The sequence below is a fragment of the Gnatocerus cornutus genome, chromosome 10 (genome assembly GCF_029298725.1).
Source record: "Gnatocerus cornutus isolate USDA-ARS CGAHR chromosome 10, icGnaCorn1.1, whole genome shotgun sequence".
Taxonomy (NCBI): Eukaryota; Metazoa; Arthropoda; class Insecta; order Coleoptera; family Tenebrionidae; genus Gnatocerus; species Gnatocerus cornutus.
Window position 1 is genome coordinate 7,600,872 of NC_142242.1, and position 19,053 is coordinate 7,619,924.

Below are 19,053 nucleotides of genomic sequence, written 5' to 3' on the forward strand. Positions count from 1 at the left end.
ACACGACTTCCTGGGCTTAATTATAATGAATAAAAAGTAGGAAAATGGACGGCTGTGATTTTTCAACGCGAACTTTCCAAAGTCCGGTATGACACTTAAATTAAGCGTCGCTGAAAGCCCAGCTTAAAGTTAAAGCTCATGCGCGCGCATGGATCAAGAAAATATTTGTTGGACCCGTTCGAGGGTTCGAAGTATTTTAATTTGATGCGACCCTTCTCTATTTACACATAAAATTCTATGGTTGATAAATATTTATGTTGACATTAAATTTGGCGCGGTGATCTCTTAGCAGAAGCGACATTCTGGTCATGCAAGGAAAGTTCTGATTTTTTCTGTTCAAAACACTTATTTTCTCTCCTCATTTTATTGGTTTGCACCTCGCTAGAACTTTCGCTGTTTGAAGGAAATAATTAATTAAAGTTATCGATTACAATCCCCAGTTAAAATCAGTTTAGATGAAAATCCGTTTACTGAAATTCTATACTGACATTTACATTTGTCCAGAAATTAGGAGTGCCAATGTAGCGGTAATTAAGTTTGCTTAAGTTCACGATAATGATCCGATAATTTATTTACTTTGAAAAATAGTCCATGCATTTTTATCAGTGACAACTGCCAAGTCTTAGATTTCAATTTTTCGTTTATGTAATATAAATAACTCGCCTTGGAAAACGATCTGTTTTTACCCTTAATACAGTCTCGCATTAGCATTAATTTTCAATATCTAGGGGACTTTCAGTTTCTGAAATACTCGCTCGGCTATGCTTACACATAATTTGCAGGAAGTCAGCGCTTTAATGGATAAACAAAACAGAATTGCTCGTTCCGCAAACCGTCGCGGTATTTATATATTAACACTACACAAAATTACGGTCAATAGTCCTCGCCAAATTGATCAGTTATTGGATAAAATGCGCCGTAGTGAATTTAATTGTGTTATTAAAGTTGAGAGAACCGACTTCAAAAGAAGTCATATCATAACTACAAACTGCACGGACTCGTTTTGAAATTGATTTAGTTCAATAAAATTGAGTATATTCGCTAGTATGAACTATCCGTTTAAGATCCTCCAGTTTTTGTCACGGAGCTTTTTGGCAAATTATTTTTATCAATTAGCACCCTGTGAATTTTAGTCGGTCCAAAAAGAGAATACGTAAGTGAGTTTAATAAAATATGCTCAAAGCGTTACCAAAACAATGTAGATTTTAACATCAAAAATAGCAGCTTTAAACATTTTTGATGGTTGAATTTTCACTCTATTTTGAGGAAATCTCGCGCTGAAAATAAAGTAACAAAATGCAACAATCGATAATTTAATGAAAGCAGAAAATTAATTCCATAAATATATTTTGTACTGTACGAAAACATAAAAGGTTGTGTTTTTGTTTGAAAGAAAAGCTAAATCAAGCAATTTATCGATTTTGATCGGATCGCATATCTCTCTAATTTTGTTTTGCAACGGCAACAAATTCGTATACGTCAAACTGAAATATCACTTCCGACGAAATACGTGTTTATTATGAAAGTTTGTTAGGAGGGTAATCCTGAGGAAATAATTTGATTCGTAATTAAGGTAACAAGTAATTTTTTTGTTGAATTCAATACGTTGTAAGGTAAGAGCTTTGAGTAAAAATGGCACGTCTACAGGCGGAAGTTTTCGATTTAATTAACGGTGAAATCCCATCAAACAATCGCATCGATTATATCGAGTTGGATTTGTTGTTTTCTTAGTTTAGGATTTAGATTTCCATTTCCTTTCGTAATCTTGAAAGTGTGAAATTTAAAGGTCAAACGTTGAAAAAATCATTAGGAATTAATTCCTTTGTTCTTAAGTAATTCTGGCTCCAGTCCTCACTTTAAATTATGCAAACGATAATAAAGCGCAAGTTATCAAAACACGGCTATTTTATTTTTTCATTATTTTAATAGAGTGGCGTATGATATACAGAGAGGTTGTCGAGTTGAAAGTTCTTGCCACGTAAGCGGTCGTGCTATAGGGGTCGCTTAATTAAAAAAGCTGTGAAGAAAAAATCATAATTCGCTGGAGTTAGGCATGCATAGGTCAATCGATAAGTTTTACGATGGGTATTACTTGCCCTTACATGCAGCGGTCGATGCCGCCTCCTGCCGTCGCCGCCCCCAACTCAAAGCCCACTGTAGGGAACTCCGTGGCTTTTGAACGAAAACGCGATAACAATCGCTTCCATGCCAAGGGTCTTATCATGTATTATGTAACCTAATGTGGTGTGACTACTTCGAGAACCAGTAACCTGCGGAATCAAATCACTACTAATGTTTCTAACTGATTTAGTCCTGAACTGTATCTTTTCTTGTTTGATCCGACAGAAAAAAACCTCTACTCAAACGTCAATTTCATAATTATTACCTCCAAAACGTCTACTTTACCCACCTCGAAAATGTCCTTCAAGTTTTAAGAATTCAACGCTTCTCCAAGTGTCTATTACTGTTTCATTTCCAGTCCTGGCAATAAATTTCACCGTAGGCCAGAGCATCGACTTTATAAAATTAATCTAAACCTTGTGTCCTCAACAAAATATATACAATATTTAGTTAGACCGTTGTCTGCACATGCGTAGGAATTTTCGGTGAATATTCAAATAGAACAATCTCCAAAGACTCGTAAAATCGGCATTACGCCGACATCCTGTTAAAATAATGACAAACCAAGTCACAACTTATGTCTACCAAAAGAATACCCAACATCGATTTTCTCTAGTTGTTGTTTCACCTTCCGCGAAAAAAAGATTCGACTGTAATTACAGGTGTTCAGAAAGCACACACTAGTATTTGTAGTGACTTTTATTAGAATTGCAAATGATTATAAAGGGTTCGCTACAAGCTAAAATAAATTCAAAATATCTCTTTTATCCGATCCCTGATCTCCAATTCTCTCATCCACTTCAATCCCTTTCCATCTTGATGTAACATTTGTTGTCTGCACTTGTCTCTCCCTTTCATTTTTATACATTCTCTCAACACGTATTTTATTGTTTCTCTTTTTTACACGTTCTACACCCTCTGCTGTCGTTTAGCTAGTGAGTATTATCGTTTTCCTTATTTCCACATCTGTCCTGTGCTATTTATTTCTCTTTTGTGCTTTTCTTCAACAGCGGGCGGGATCTTTATTGTTATTTAGTACTTGTGGATTTATCTTAACGCCCTTATATTAGTTTAAACTGGAATTGCAGAAAATGATTTGTTGGAAAATTGGTGGATGCGCCGGACGAAAATTAGTAGCTTCTTTATTGAAGTAATTTAAGAGGTGTAGCTTCATTAATTTTGAGCTTTGTAGTAAGTAAGTTGAAGCTGCTACAATTATATGCTCTAATATTCTTACAATTTGCATATTCTTTCAATATCTGCACTGCGTATCCGCAGTTATTATTAAGTCTTACTATAGTTGTAAAATCTAATATTCTGTCATGGCTATACGATAGGGAGTAGTTTTAATAGCAGCGTAATGAAATGCGTCTTTGACATCGACTTTTGTTTTGCGATGTTTACTTTTGTTGTCTATATTTTTCCGCTAAATATCCAAGTCAAAATTCCAAACCGGATTTTCGTTCCGGAGTCTAAGATCAATATTTGCGAAGGCCCCTGGCCCACACTTGAGCCATGCGGGATTTTGTGTTTCGTCTGCTTCGTAAACCGTCTCCAGTTTAAGCGATTAAACGTTGTTTGTGGCAAAAAATAAAATGATTTCGTTCGTCCGGAGGGACTTTTCGAGAATTTAAATTCTTGAAAATACATTTATCTCGGCGATTTGTGCGATTTACGTGAATACAGAGGCTTTTAAAAAGGTATAATTATTTCGAGTTTAAATAGACAACTACTCAAAGCATTTCAGTTCTACTTGTAATGAAGCAGTAGTGAAACATTGTGCGGGTACCAGCTGTTCTATAATTGGCTGTTCGTCAGCTATCAGCTAAAACTGTTGGTGAAGAGACAATATCGAGTCCCTGTCCCTGTCAGTGCTCAACTACCCATAAGCGATTGCTAATAGTTTGATTAAATATTTTATGAGCGACCGTTGCGTCTGTTATTTGGAAGGGACCAAAAGCAAATCAAGAAAAATTATATCTCTATTCTGTCGTGTCAAACGCAAAAAAGACGTCTCTTTCACGTTTTTTTCCCCTGAAACACGACTTTTCAGCGTTTACTACTAGACTACTGCTTTTACGATCCACTCTACTCTTCGTAGATTCGATCAGATAACGAAGTAATATTCGTCACAAGAGATCCGGTTTCTTGTCAGATAATTACTCGGGAAATTTACAGATGATATACGTTTCTAGGCATGAGATGATCTAGTCACAACAGCTGTTTGTTGATTACTGTGATTACACACAACGAAAACTGATTTTAAGTGCTTTCTAATCGATAATTGACTGTTCAAAATGTTTTATTTTACTTTTATTGTAGTGTTGTACGATTTTGCAGAGTTTCAGACGTTTTAAATTTACATTTTACTTGTGAACTCTTGGGAGCGCGAATGCCAATTGATTTTATTGTTTACAAAAAAACTTATGCAATGTGCATGTCACAGCTTCTCTATTACAACATTATTGTAAAAACAATTAAAACTCTTTTCTACATTATTTTTATTATATAAATTATTTGTGAAAAAAATTAATGTACGGGTAAAAGTTACTCAAAACTTTTTTTTATGTTGACGTTGATTTGGACGTTTTGCCTTTAATTAAAAACATTGCGCGTAAAATGTGGCACAACTGGTATATTTTATTTGTAAAACAAAGTTAGCGCGGTGAAAGACGATGTATGCACCGGTTAAATGAATCAGAAATTTTAATTGAGTTTCTCGTATGCATCAAAGATAAAATAGAAAAAACCGCCGACCACAAAATAGACAACAAAACTTTTATGGTTAAATACGATTTTTCAATAACTGCAAGGGCGCCGAGTTATTTCAATTTATCGAGTGCAACTGACATTTATACGTTTAATCTTCCCCTTTGACTTTGATATCTCTGTCAGAGTGATTTTTCACTATACAATAAAACGTTTTATTGTCGGTTGGGTTGGTTTTTATGGTTTTTTTTGTCTATGCTTAATTTGGTGTATTTAATAAGAAATCCAATCTGGAATCAACAAAGAAGTTCGTGGTGAGCGCAAATGTATTCCTCCAAGTGAAATACAATATTGCTTATTGCTATGGCAAAAGGTAACGTTTGCAAGGCGAAAGTTTCTATTTTTCTTATTTTGTTGGAAGTTTGGAGTTGAGAAACAATCGTAGACGTGGATATTCAACCAAGCTGAGAATTTCGATATTGTTTATGTCTCTGAATTTCGCTAAATTTGTATGACTAGAAGACAAACATAATAAAGCATTAAACCAAGATCAACACTGTAATCCATAATGAAGATTTTCAAGCCTCGTACCAGCTTTTTATGGTTAGTTTAATGTTATATATTGTAGGCTTTATTGGCCGTAATTGAGTAATCTTGTTGTATGTATTTGGAAGTAAATCATCGTTATAAGCTTCCCGACTTCTTTACTTGACAAATAACAACAAACCCTTGATTTTACGATAATAACACTCAAAGCACTTACTCAAACATTCCAGATACACATTTTCACACTTAGCGGCATTAAAATTATATCTCCACCGTTCCAATAAAATTGTTTCAATCCCCAAGCTCTTTTTAAATTATTCTGATTCCTTCCTTGTTATAAAATTAGTCGAGAGAAAGTTTATCTATTATTAGCTAATCGTTGTCAAACTTTTGCTTTTTCGGAGTAATTTCCACTGAGCTATTTTTGTACATTTCTAAATTTTAGCAACGCGCAGGTTTCATCTAAATCATTCAACTGATTCACAAAATCAATGAATTTTTTATAGTGTGACCATCCCGGAAGGATCCGCCAGGACGAACTAATAGGTCAATAATTTCCCTGCAATTTTCGATCTCAAATGTATTTTTATAACCCAACAAAACCTAAAACCTATACTAAAAGAAAAAGGACACTATAATGAAATGCTGAAATGGAGAACCGGTAAGGTTTATTGCATCGCAACAAAGGGTATTCGTATTTACTAACGTCGTGTTCGAAATTTTAAATGAAATAAATGAATTTTTCCCTACCGAAATCAACACAATGAAATGTAAACACCGATTTTGATTTCATGAATAAAACAATTAACGGGAAATAATACGTTACGTTTGACTGATTGTTGTGGTGGAACAAAAATAACGGAACGTAAACTGACAAGATAAGAGTTTCATTTCAAACCAGTCTTGTCATTTTCATTTTCTTAACCTTTTAATTACTCAGTTATCTAAGCGTGTTTTACCTGAGTGCACTGGATCGTTATATAATTAAATTATTTAAATATAGGTAAATACAGAAAGATACTGTCAGTTCCACCGTTGAAATAAATTTATTGTAAATCGTGTCCTGAGGACTCCTGTTGCAATAAATTTACAAAATGTATGCCTTGTAAACATACGGAAAATATCAAAGTTTTACATGAAGCCACAACTCTGCTCTAGAGTTCAAAGCATATTTTTTAAAACGATACATTTTATCTTGTGGCGAAGACTTTTACCTTTTCGATTTATAGAAATGTGGCATCCTGTCTGAACTGCAACTGAATTGTTCTTAGACATGTTTCTAAACTATTTGTTTGGTTCAATTCCGCACGGTCCTGTTGTTTAAACATCTCCTATTAGTTTGCTTCAAACCTCTTAACTATAACGTGTTAAACCGAAGAAGAGATGAGCTATCAACTTTTGTATAAAACATTTTTTAATCTAAAACTTTTCAGTTTACGATAATAAATTTTCTTCTGAAATTACGCATCAGTCCCAATTTGAAGACACATTTAATTATAATGAACGAGATACCACTTCTAATTAAAACGTGTTTAAATATTTAAATTCCTTAGTGTGACAGACGCACGAGATAAAATTTTGTTTAACTAATCCACCAGACTGAGCAATGTTTGCAAATATTGAAGCTGGTTTTCGTGACATTTTTAGGTTAATAGTCATTTAAAATTTTTTCTGTAAATGTGAAAAATCTGAGAGCCTTCATTTAATTGAACAAACTGTGTCAAAGTGATGTCTGCGATTGATTTTTCGTGAGGACACGAAACTTTAGTAGAATTCTCTTCGCTCCCTGTCATGTTTTTCTAAATCCAGTAATTAATTTTAAATTCTTGGGTTTGTAAACTTGTCAAAAACACAAGACCACGTTTCTGCTTGATATTAGATCGAGCTTTCTAGCTTAAAATCTGTCGTTTAGAAAGTTGCCACTTACTTGATGACGTCGTGCATGAAATTACGAGATAACTTTGAAATATTAATGATTTGATTTATCGTATTTGTTTTATTGGTGTTAAACCCTCACGAAAAGAGTCGTAAATGTGAGGTAGTAGACTTAACGACGTCATTGTAATTCATGTCGTGGGAAAGTGCAGATTTCGTCTGACTCATGACGTCAGACCTATCAATACGAATGAATAATAAAAATGTATAGATGGAAATCTATAAGTAGCCAAGAATTCATGGAACTATTTGAAACGGGACATTGTGTCGACTTTGTATCGATCGGAAAGCGCTCTACGTCGGAATTAAGAATAAGAAAGTCAGAGGCATCAGGAACTAGCACATGCATCATTACTTGCACACTCCAAACGTAAAAAGCTCGTTCATATTCATACAACACGTGAGAAGCATATATTCGAATATAGCCACGTTGTTGGCGTGTAATTCTAATAAAAAAAATCCCGGATTGATTTTCCACAAAATGCTGTAAGTAGTCTTGCGAGCAATATGTTTCTTTTATTATTCCTTTACAGGAAGATATAAAGAATAATAGAATTTCCTCCCCCATGGCATTCCATTTTTCAACTATAGCACCATGATTAATCTTCTCGATTCTTTCACGTCATTAGAATCGCCGTAAACCGATTACAACTGCATTGAAACCGATTCGTTCCTGCCTTTCAATGCATACATTGCAGCAAAAAATCGTTAAACACACGACGGTAATAAACTCAAGGTTTTTATAGCATTTAACTCGAGGCGAGACACTCTGACGGCAGAAACTGAACACCTTGGACTAATTAACATGTCTAATCAAATTAAAAATACTTATGGGAGAAAAAACATCGGTTTCGGAGCACTATTATTTCGCTTAGCTTGTAATGAAGCCTTTGAAATACAGATACTTTAATTAAAGTCAGGAAATAAGGATCTTCCAATTATTGCGTTTAAAGATCGCACTATCAGGTCAAAATTAAACTGGAAACCAAACAAAACGTGTTATTTCACCCCCAAATATGTCTTTATACCCCCAAAATCTGTGATCGAATTAGAATCGTGGCGATAATACGAAGATAGGAACAGACAGAGCTCAAAATGAGCAAATAATCGACGATTTTATTACCCTTAATAAACCTCTCAATATTTCAGTCGCTTATAATAATATCATATTTTGGTTTTACTACAAGCAAATCTTTGATGAAAATTCAATAAATTATTCTTTTTTATTCCACAACTTTTCTTATTTGTATATTAACGAATTAACGAATAATTAAATGCGAGATTTGCAATAATGGTCATACTAAAATTTTAATAATCATTGTTTTGAAGGTGTGGTATGAATTTGAATTTCATGCATTAGTGACTCTGAATACACCTGAATCTAATTAAATTATTTCCGTTTGAACAGACTATTAGTGCATCAATATTGATAAAATCCTTTTGTGCTAAAAATGATGTTACGATTGTATACCTAAGATATCTTGATTGCTAAAATCAGGTAATCAATACAGAGCGTTTGAAGAAATATGCTCACGTAAACATCATTTTTGAAATGCACATGCCACTAGGCGGTTAGCCATTAATAATATACATAATTTTATGATAATCTTAATGAAGCCTAATTTTATATTTTCGAAAGATACTGGTAATTTACTGCACCATAATGATTTGCACAAAATTTTCTCAAAATATCGTGCACTTGTAATTATCCAAATTTAGCTCTTGCATCCAAACTTTCTGACTTAAAAAGGATTTATAAATTTAGTTCTCTGTTCAACAAGTCTTTCAATGAACAATAATTTTAATAAATAATAATTTTCATAACATGTCCATTAGATTAAGCGTAGTTTTCATTTTAATCTTGTTAGAAATGGTGGATGCGCCAAAGTGTAAACATTAGTTTACAAATTTTAACTTTTTATATTCTGAGATCGGATTATTATTAAATGGTTATTAAATAATTTTATCACGTCTGGGATTTTTGGAAAAAAAAATTAAATAATATAAAATTGTATAGTACAACTTTTACCTTTATAGTAAGTTTCAAAGTAATTTCGTTATTAACGCTGACCAGAATAAATCAGATTAGAGAACTTCCTGACAACGGACGAGCAAATAAATCTTAGAGATCGTTAAAAAATGACTGTCCAGTTTCGCAACTTGTTTTAAAAATTACAAATTACACAAAACTTCAAGATGTTTTGGCTTTCATTGCAAGAGAAGTAAAGTTTAATAAAGTAATATAAAAGATGGAAGTACGAGCTTTTCAGGTTTTATTACAATGGTTAAATGTGTTTTTTTATTTTAATTTAATTAGTGATTTAATCAATAGAACATTGAAGGTTTAATTGGTAGATGCAATGATAGCGCGAATGTCGTCGTCTTGATGGGTCTGTTTGCTTATGAAATTAAAAAAGTTTGTTAGTAGCATTAAATCTATCTAGGTCGAGTTTAAAATGTATTGTTTGTTCAGTTGATTTGATCGGAAATAAATATTTGCGTTAGGTTTGTTAGAGTCTTCCATTGTTGTCTCAGAAATTGGTCAGATGCAAGTTCAATTATAGGTGGTCGTAAATCTTTATTTAATTCAAAGTAACAATTAGTAGTGCGATACTGGTTAAAGATTTATTCTATGTAGTGTTCCATAAATCTTGTATTGTGAAGTTCTCGAATGTGGAAATAGGATTTGGCCTCTTTCTGCGATATCACAAAGTCCCTCCCATTTCAACGATTCGTATACTTTGGTCGTTTGACGTCTGCCGCTTGGTGCATTCTAATCATTGACCGAATTATATGGCTTTGCAACATTCGTTTAACTTTTCCAACAAATCTTACAAACGAACAATTACTAAAGAATATCAATCAGTTTACATAGTTTTAAACTAGACGCAAATGGTCTGAAAATCGGCGATGACTGACACGTTTCATTTCCATCCTTCCAAGCATATGAATCATTTAATGTGTCTAAGATGTCGAAATTTATTTATTATGAGGTCATGTTTTTTAACCTTAAACTTATCCGGAAATAAGCCGTTCCTGAAACGGAAGAGGATCAAGCTCATATATTATTGAACTAATCGTATACAAGCTTTATAAAATATTAGGGCATTCGACTTGAATAGAAATACTTATTGGCTTCGACAAAAGAAATATTGAACAAAGATAAAAGAAAGATAAAATGGTCCTTCTTTTAAAACCGCCAATTCAGGTGTTCAAAGAAAGAAAAAACGAACGAAAGGTTTTACTCGCTTCCCTTTGATATCTTCTCTTTTTAGACTTGTTCTGTAAATTTGTTAATACCCATCTCGAGAGCATTCATTTGTCCCGTTTTTTTTACAATTCATTATTAAACCCTACATATCGATTACGTCGACATAAATTTCCTGCACTCTGCAAACCTTCTCAAATTTACAACCATAAAGTTGGAACGATACAAACAATACCCGCGCGAAAAGAATTAATAAGAGAATAGAACAATTGTAGTTTTTGTGTAAAACGTTGCGTTTTAATGGTAATAAATCACTTTTTGCACTTCTGTGGAGGTTAGTTTGGTTGTAAATATCGCACTAAGAGCAAAGATTTCCTCTACGGTCCGTTGCAGCTTCAACTGTCAAGTAAAAGTCACCGAGCTTTCAACTTTTCTCATAAATCACTAGTTATTTTACATGCAAGCTGCAAAGCAAAAGAAGTGAAACTCTTAAAAGATACCAAGTCTGGTCAAGTGGAGTCACCAATATTTCGACGTTATATTCTAAATTCTTCCTTCGTTGACCATAAAACGAATAAGTATTAAACTGCTGAGTAATGGTATAAAAATTACGTGCAAAATTGAACCATACTGCCCTATTCTCGCCTATTTTCTAGATTTTATTGACAGAGCAATTCCATTTTTATGGCTTTTCAAGTTAGGTCAACCCCATTTAAATATTTGCTTGGGCAATGTAGTTTGTTTAGGGTAATAAAAACGAAATCCAAGATGAGAGAATAAAACTGTAATTATATATCATAGCTCGTACATTTTTTAAAAATATAATTTCTACAATATGAGAGAACCGACGAAATAAATAATTAATAAACTCACTTGTTTGCGGGCAAAAGAAAGCCGGGAAAGAAATTTTCACTTGCAAATTCCGCACTCAATTAATTCTGTTTAAACGTACACCCCTCAAAAATAAAAGGCCATTTAACGACGACAACGTGTTAATGTTTTTTTAACCAGGACAACCTAAATTCTAAATTCTTGCCAAACTCATCAAAGATTTACTTTGTATTAAACCGGTGCCATTCTCTTCGATATCTTCACTTTAATTTTTTATGAATTTTTAAGTATACCCACACACGGCTTATATTCCAAGCGGGAATTAGGTTTGTGTTAGGGGTGACTGAATTAGTAATGAACTTATCAGGGAAAATTCGGTACGGACTTTTGAATATTAGCTTTAACGACTGCGAAATAAGAAAGAGGTCAACCTTTAATATTTTAAAATTACAAAGACAAAACTGGGTTTACTGAAACGACGTTTCGGAACGAGACTTTTAAATTTCGACTCGCTTCAAACTAGAAACTTGCGATATTGTCTCTCCGCTTCAGTTATTATATTGAGGATTAAATAAAAGATCATTTATAATGTACTGTACAGAGAATAATTATTTTAAGCTATTCAACAGTCCCGGCACATAAACCAAATGTAATGTTTTTATAATGTAGCGGTGGTATTTATAGAAAATAGATTTTTCCGGTAATTTTCTTGCTTTTATCACATAGTAATTTCGAAATTATGATTCTAAGAACCACCGACTTTCTGAACATTATGAATGAATAATTGTGACTTTACACAAAGAACCCTTCTTTGCCCATTTCATGCACATGTAATGATGCATAATTTACTATAACTAACTCACGTGATTAATAAATAAGCATTTGTAAAGAAAAAATATAATTGATTAACCTTTAGGCTCACGCCACATCCGGGAACCGCCCTCTTACTTTTGCTGTTTTAATGTTCTAGATTTGGCCACTCTGCGACACTTTATTTTGTCGATGACCGATATAATCTAACCTGTTTCGAGCGTTAAACTATTACTTTGAAAAAGAAAAATGTTTCACGAAACAATGAGTTTAATTAAACTTATATTTGAAGGGTTGTGTTTAAAGCTACTTCATTTCAGTTGATGCGAAAGATAAATCTAATGCCCTCCTTTTGAAAGTCGCTTAATTGATGAAAACAATTGGATCCCATTCATAATATTGTATTAATGTGAAACTTAATCTAAGTTAGGAATGAATAAAGTTTGCATTATTACCACACTCGAATAATAATTTATGAAAATGGATTGGTTATCAATTTTGTTCAGAGTGTATTTTTCGAGGATGAAGCGCGCGAATTAAATTGAGTAAGAAACTGCGGTGTTTGACTTTTATTTTCGAGGTAATTTTATCACGAAAAAAAGAACATTACAACCCCAACTACCTCTTGACTCGACGATCTATGCATTCGTAAAATTAAATAAACATGGGACAGGAGAAAGTAATATATTGTTTGGCTTTTATATAAAAAAGACATTAGGCAAATTCTTTTGTCTTAAAATGAACGGTAATCCTTAGCGACCAGTTCGTTCTTCTTTTTACCGTTTTATTGGTCTACGCTAAATTACTCCAAGTTTTTATTACAGCGCGAATCGATAAAAATGGCCGAATAGTTGAATGGCGTGATCAGATTGTTGATTTGCGCAACAATTTCAACAATTTTAACTTTAAGATGTTTAATAAGATAAAATTTATGTAACGCGTTCCAAGTTTCGTGTAAAAGAGAATTAAAATCTGAGAAAGCCATTAAAAAAAAAGGATTACCTAAATTAAAATAAAACTTTCCTCTAACTCCATCAAGAGGAAATTTCACATTCCACTAGAATGTAGCAGAACATTAAACAATAATTAGATTGTGTGATTGGAACGAGTTTTAAATTTGAAAAAATAACCTTGTCGGGAGTAAATATCGATCGTGGACAAAAATGGCATTTTTATTAATTTTAAAAAATTGGCATCATAAACTTAAAGTACCGCCTGAGGTGAATTATTTGTTGTACGCTTTCTGCTCCAAAATTTCCCTTTTTAATTCCGCTTTTTATCTGCTTTCGGTCTTAGACACAGGAAACATTTTTATTATTCGTCGGAAATTCATATTATAACGGTATGATTTCAAATATTGTTCACATCGTATTTTTTTTTATTAAACTTACAACGCATTGAACATGTTTCTTTATTCTCGAAAAATCTTACGCATTCCAGATTTAACTTTTATTTACATTCAGGAGGCGAGATTTCCAGATATAATAAATGTTTCGATTCGGGCTTAAATCAAACGTATATGAACAAGATATTTTTACTTTGAGAAATGATGTTCAAAGAAACGTCAGCGAGAATAATTCATAGATGGAGGAATTTCATACATTGAAGATCTTTGTATCATCATTTTTATTAAGTGTCTCGCAACAATTCAGAACATGGTTCATTCATTCATTATTTATTTTGCACCACAAAAACCACCGCAATTATTTTTTAATAACGGATTCACTACGTTGACCGGTTTGCATGAAATTATCGCCAAATTGGGCGATCGTTAAATGTAACTAAATGTTTACCTTTGTTTGTATGCCTCTCAGTGTGGCAAGACTTGAATAAGTCAAGTATCAACATGGAAGGAATGGAAATAGAAAATGAACTCAAACTAGAACTCATTTCAGGATGTAAATTATATCATTCTCTGCTATTCTAAATATAAATTGTAATAATTGAACCAAATTTGAATGTTGCTAAATTACAATGTATACTCAACAATCAACACCTAAACTAGCATTGTTTCATTTCGTTGAAGCGATGGTAATTGAGTTTCAAGCTGTAAGAAAGTAACATTTGCAATATTCCAAATATTTTTCTTCCTTCAAACTCGGATTAATCTTATGATATATGATCGAACTTTTTGCAATTAAAACTTACACTGATGTCTCAATTTCTCCCGTGAAATTTTGTGCACAAAAATATATCTGAACTTGTCATAGGAATTCAAGTAATTGTGTTCTGAATCCTTTGAAGTATAAACCAACGCAATAACACACAAACAATGCGCTCTAAGCGAATTTAATTGTGGTAAATAGTGCGTGGGATAAAATAGCCACTCCGAATTGTGAATCACTATAAAAACAGTAAAACTACCAAATTTAAACAAAATATTCTGAATTGGAGTATAATGAACTTTGGACTTTACTTCTTCCAAATTATTAAGCGCGTTTTTGGAATGCCTCTGGTGCGATGGTGCGATTGAGACGTGGGCAAGTGGAACAATTAGACAGAAGGCGGGTGGCGGCTGACCTTGGTTGTGACCGATGTAGTTCTTGGCTTCGATTTAGCGATCGGTGTGAGTTAATAGCATTAGAGTTGTTTATTGTGTGGGTCAATTCGCTTATCAAAGATCTGCGAGGCTGTGTGGAGATTAGCAGAAAGTGTAAGCGCGATAAGCACGTGTGGCAGGGAGTGGAAGAAGTGGAGAAAGTGGAGAGTCATGTGGTGGAGAGCGCGCAGAGTGGTGAGTCATCGTGGAGACACCGAGGGCGAACTATTTAGACAATGGAGTGAAGTGGATGGAGGCGGAGGCGACACGCTCAAGCCGCTAGAACAGTGCAGGCCAGAACGCTTTTATAAATTATTCAAGGTGCTGTATTGATCCGAGGCTCCTTGCGCGCCTCGTGTGTGTATTTCCACTCGGATATCTTTGATCCACACTCTTTGCCACTCGCGGTCTTTCTTCCCTGACCTACGAGAACCTGCCGCACTTGCACCTTATAATCCCAAATTGAATTCGCCCCGCTGTGCGCTTTTTGCCAATCCACCACGACAACCCCCAAATATAGATCCGAGGGTTAGTACACACTGACGTCATACCAGGATTCATTTTCTTGTTCCAGGATAACTAACATTTATTTACGGCCACCAGAATCGCACTTCTGACAGAACCGACGCCATGTATATAAGCTCGGTTTTATCAAAATTTTTCTTATAACTAAATTTTCATTATTGCCAATTTCTTATATCAGGCTTATCTCGCTTCAAATCCCAAAAACTTGGCCTCCAGCTCCAAGATTATCACAATTTACCAGCCGCCATTTTGACTGACAACATTTCTGCACGTTTTTGAATCGAAAAACCTTAAAAGCAACTTAAAAATTACAAACACAATTTTCTTTGAAAATAAACATGACGCTTAAAACAAAATAAAAAAGTTTACACCTCCACATACTTTGTATGAGAAAAGGTCAATTCCATTGAGCCTGAAGAATATAAAACTCAACCCACATTGCACTTTGTCTAAACTCGGTATCATTGATTTATTATAATTTTTAAATTTTTTGTTGATTGTTGGTATTCGAGCATTGTAAGGCGCAATATAATAAGAATGCATTTTAAATATGCTTAAAGCTGCCCGCACATGTAGAGACGGCCCTAAGATCAAAAATTCCATTTGAAAGAAGGGAATAATTCAGATTTTGTCGCTTTTTGACTACAAGCCCAATAGGGAACGCACCCTCGCAACAAAACTTTTTCATAAATAAAGAACTAGAGCGCCGTGCTCTTCTTAAGAGCTGAGTCTGTGTCCCGACGCCAAATTACAGTTAGCATTTTAAAATGTATGTGCCTGGAATTCACACTCCATTATACATTGAAATTAATTTTTTTACAATAAAACGTTCTCAATCAATGTCAAAAGATTTTCTGCTCGATAAAGCCGAGTATTTTTATTTTCTTCAAAGTTCAAGGAATAAGTTTGAACTACGATATTACAAAATCCAATCATTTGCGGAATCTGCGCAATAAATTTGTGTCATTAGCACATTTTGTATAACAAATAGGTGAATAAATGGTCACCGATATTTTTATTTTAGCGGAAATAAAATCGGACTGTGAACCACAAAGCGCACGCTTTCGTAATTATCCTGATGTTGCCAAACTCGACAAAATTATTTAAACTCTAAAACTATATTATTTTCAATTGGATGCAAAGCTAGTAACATTTTATCGCACAATATTTCTTCTTTTAGAGTTTTATTTAATTTAATACCAGAACTAAGGATAATAAAAGTCCGCCAGGTCAGTATCGATTTGATTAAAAATGCATCAAACCTGAAATGTCTTTACTTTGGTCGAAATTAAATTACATTTACGATGGATAGTAAGTTAACATATTTTTCAAATTTTGGAATTATTGTGATTAATAAAAATGAATAAATCTGGTGGAGCAGCTAAGAACTCGATCTGATCTGAGTGTTCCCGAAAGTGCTAACATTTAGTATACTCTCTTCTTATTTATCTAGCAATTTATTTGACCGATGTTAACTGAGCTTTACTAACGGAATTACACTAGACAGGTTACAAATTGGTGGATGCGCCGGGCTATTTCTGCTTTACTCATTTCCGATACTGACCTGATCTAGAACCTCTAAATACACGTTAACCTATTTTATGTTTATTATGTAGATTTTATATAAAGATAGCTGAAGTAGAATTTTCATTCGAATAAGCGATACATTATTTCCTTATCGATCGTCTAAATTTAACTCTTAACCACAAACCTTTTTCTAATAAAATCACTAATCTTTGATCATTTTTTTTATCAAATTCCGTTAAATAAGAATATGTAATGACACCAATTACGTTGCGCTCAGGTACACATTACCATTATTAATGTAAGCTAAGGATGCAAATGTTGAGTAAGGGTTGCAAGGTCGCTCAGAGAAGATCTATGCAAATCGCTGTGTTGGTGCTCAGACGCCACGGACGCTTACGTTACAGATAATTTAATGGCAGCTTCGATCATAATTAATGTGCTTTTGCACAGTTTAACGAGAAAATTTCATTAAATTTGCTTCGTAAATACAATTACGAGAGGGGAAAAACAAAAACGTTGTCGCATAGATAAAAACATGAGCTGTGTGGGAGGTTTTCCAATGTGAAACTATTAAATAATTGCAATGATTAATACTACGCTAAAAAACTCAAACAATGACAAAATCAATATGTTTTTTTTCAGTGTAGCCTTTTGGTTTTTTTCCGATTTTAGCTTTTCTGTTTTTTTCACAGTTTTAACATGTAATTTAGAATCTGACATCAAGAAAAATGAACCGTGTTATACTTTTATTATAACAGAAACAACGACATTTCTAGGGCATGTAATGGCATTTTACCACAACCATTTATGAGGCTGGACAACAATGTATACCCAAGTCTTAATAATTTATTAACATGAAAGTCTCTCAGTATTTGCAAGAGTACATTTCTTTTGAATTAATAAGTGTTTTTGTGTTTACATCTTTTCTTCTCATAATTTTTTTATTAATGTAAGGAAAACCGTTAATATTAAATAAATAAGGTCTTGGACTCTTGGACGAAACTTTTTGAGCAAAATAATTCCTACTAGATTATTCAAAGGTGCTGTCAGATGATAAGTTGTAGTGATGTTCCTTAAATTCGAAAGTCTGTTCAATTTATAAATATTTTAAGAGTTTAAAACTTTTTTTCAGTCGCGTGTTCAACAGTGACTGTAACAAAATGCCAGGCAGCTCTTCGCACACTTCAAGCTTTTCCGTTCTTCAAACCAACGTGTCTGTGTCGGGAACCACATGCAGATCCCGAATGCAACTCCTTCAGGGACTTTCTCTTCGACCATCCTTGTATATTCGTCACGAAAAAAGGTAACTTTTACGTATAAGAAAATATTAATGTGTCAATATTTCAACACGAGGATATCTTATCCAGAGACAAACATCTTGGTATGAATAAATCAAACAGCAAATACAGTCAATCAATTGCTGTTTACATTTGCTCATCGAATATGAATGAATGAAGCTTTATGCAAAAAATAAGTAAATTTTTAAGTTAAATGTAGTGAGAATTTTGTATAGCTGCGTACATTTTTTTACAATTTTTACAATGACTTATTTAACAAAAATTTCTAAAATTTTTGAATTTGGCAGGGTTTATATACAATTTTAAACTAGTAATTTCCTGAAATTTCGTAGCGTTTGCACTAAATTACCCAAGTTGCGAATTTTAGGGGAGGATTTTTTATAATTCTGCTTCGACTTAAAAACAGAAATTTTTAAAATGTGTGTCTTTTGACTTACGATTTTGCAATTAGGTAGATTTAATATAAGATCAAAAACTAGTAATTTCCTGAAATTTCGTAGCGCTTGCACGAAAATTACCAAAGCTATGTATTTTAGGGAAGGATTTTTCATGTTTCTGCTTCGACTTAAAACTAAAAATTTCTGAAATTTGTGTCTTTTGATCTAAAATTTTGCAATTTGACAGGGTTTATAAACAATTAAAAACTAGTAATTTCGTAGCGTTTGCACTAAAATCACCAAAGTTCCGAATTTAAGGGAAGGATTTCTCATATTTCTGCTTCAACTAAAAACAAAAATTTCTAAAATTTGTGTCGTTTGATCTAAAATTTTGCAATTTGCCAGAGTTTATATACAATTTAAAACTAGTAATTTTCTGAAATTGCGTAGCGTTTGCACTAAAATCACCAAAGTTACGAATTTTAGGGAAGGATTTCTCATATTTCAGGTTCGTCTTAAAAATAAAAATTTCTAAAATTTATGTCTTTTGACCTACGATTTTGCGATTTGGCAGAGTTAATATAAGATAATATACAATTATTTTACAATTTTTACAATGAGTTATTT

The 19,053-nt window shown here is 33.3% G+C and overlaps 1 protein-coding gene across 4 annotated transcripts in view; it reads left to right on the forward strand.

Moving 5' to 3' along the window:
• LOC148167567 (uncharacterized) overlaps nucleotides 1-19,053 on the forward strand; it is a 103,257-nt gene that overhangs the window by 67,514 nt on the left and 16,690 nt on the right. For all 4 annotated transcript variants that reach the window (XM_088047808.1, XM_088047807.1, XM_088047809.1 and 1 more), the window contains exon 3: nucleotides 17,884-18,054. In XM_088047808.1, coding sequence (XP_087903934.1) covers nucleotides 17,884-18,054 — 171 coding nt within the window. The remainder of the gene's footprint in view (nucleotides 1-17,883; nucleotides 18,055-19,053) is intronic.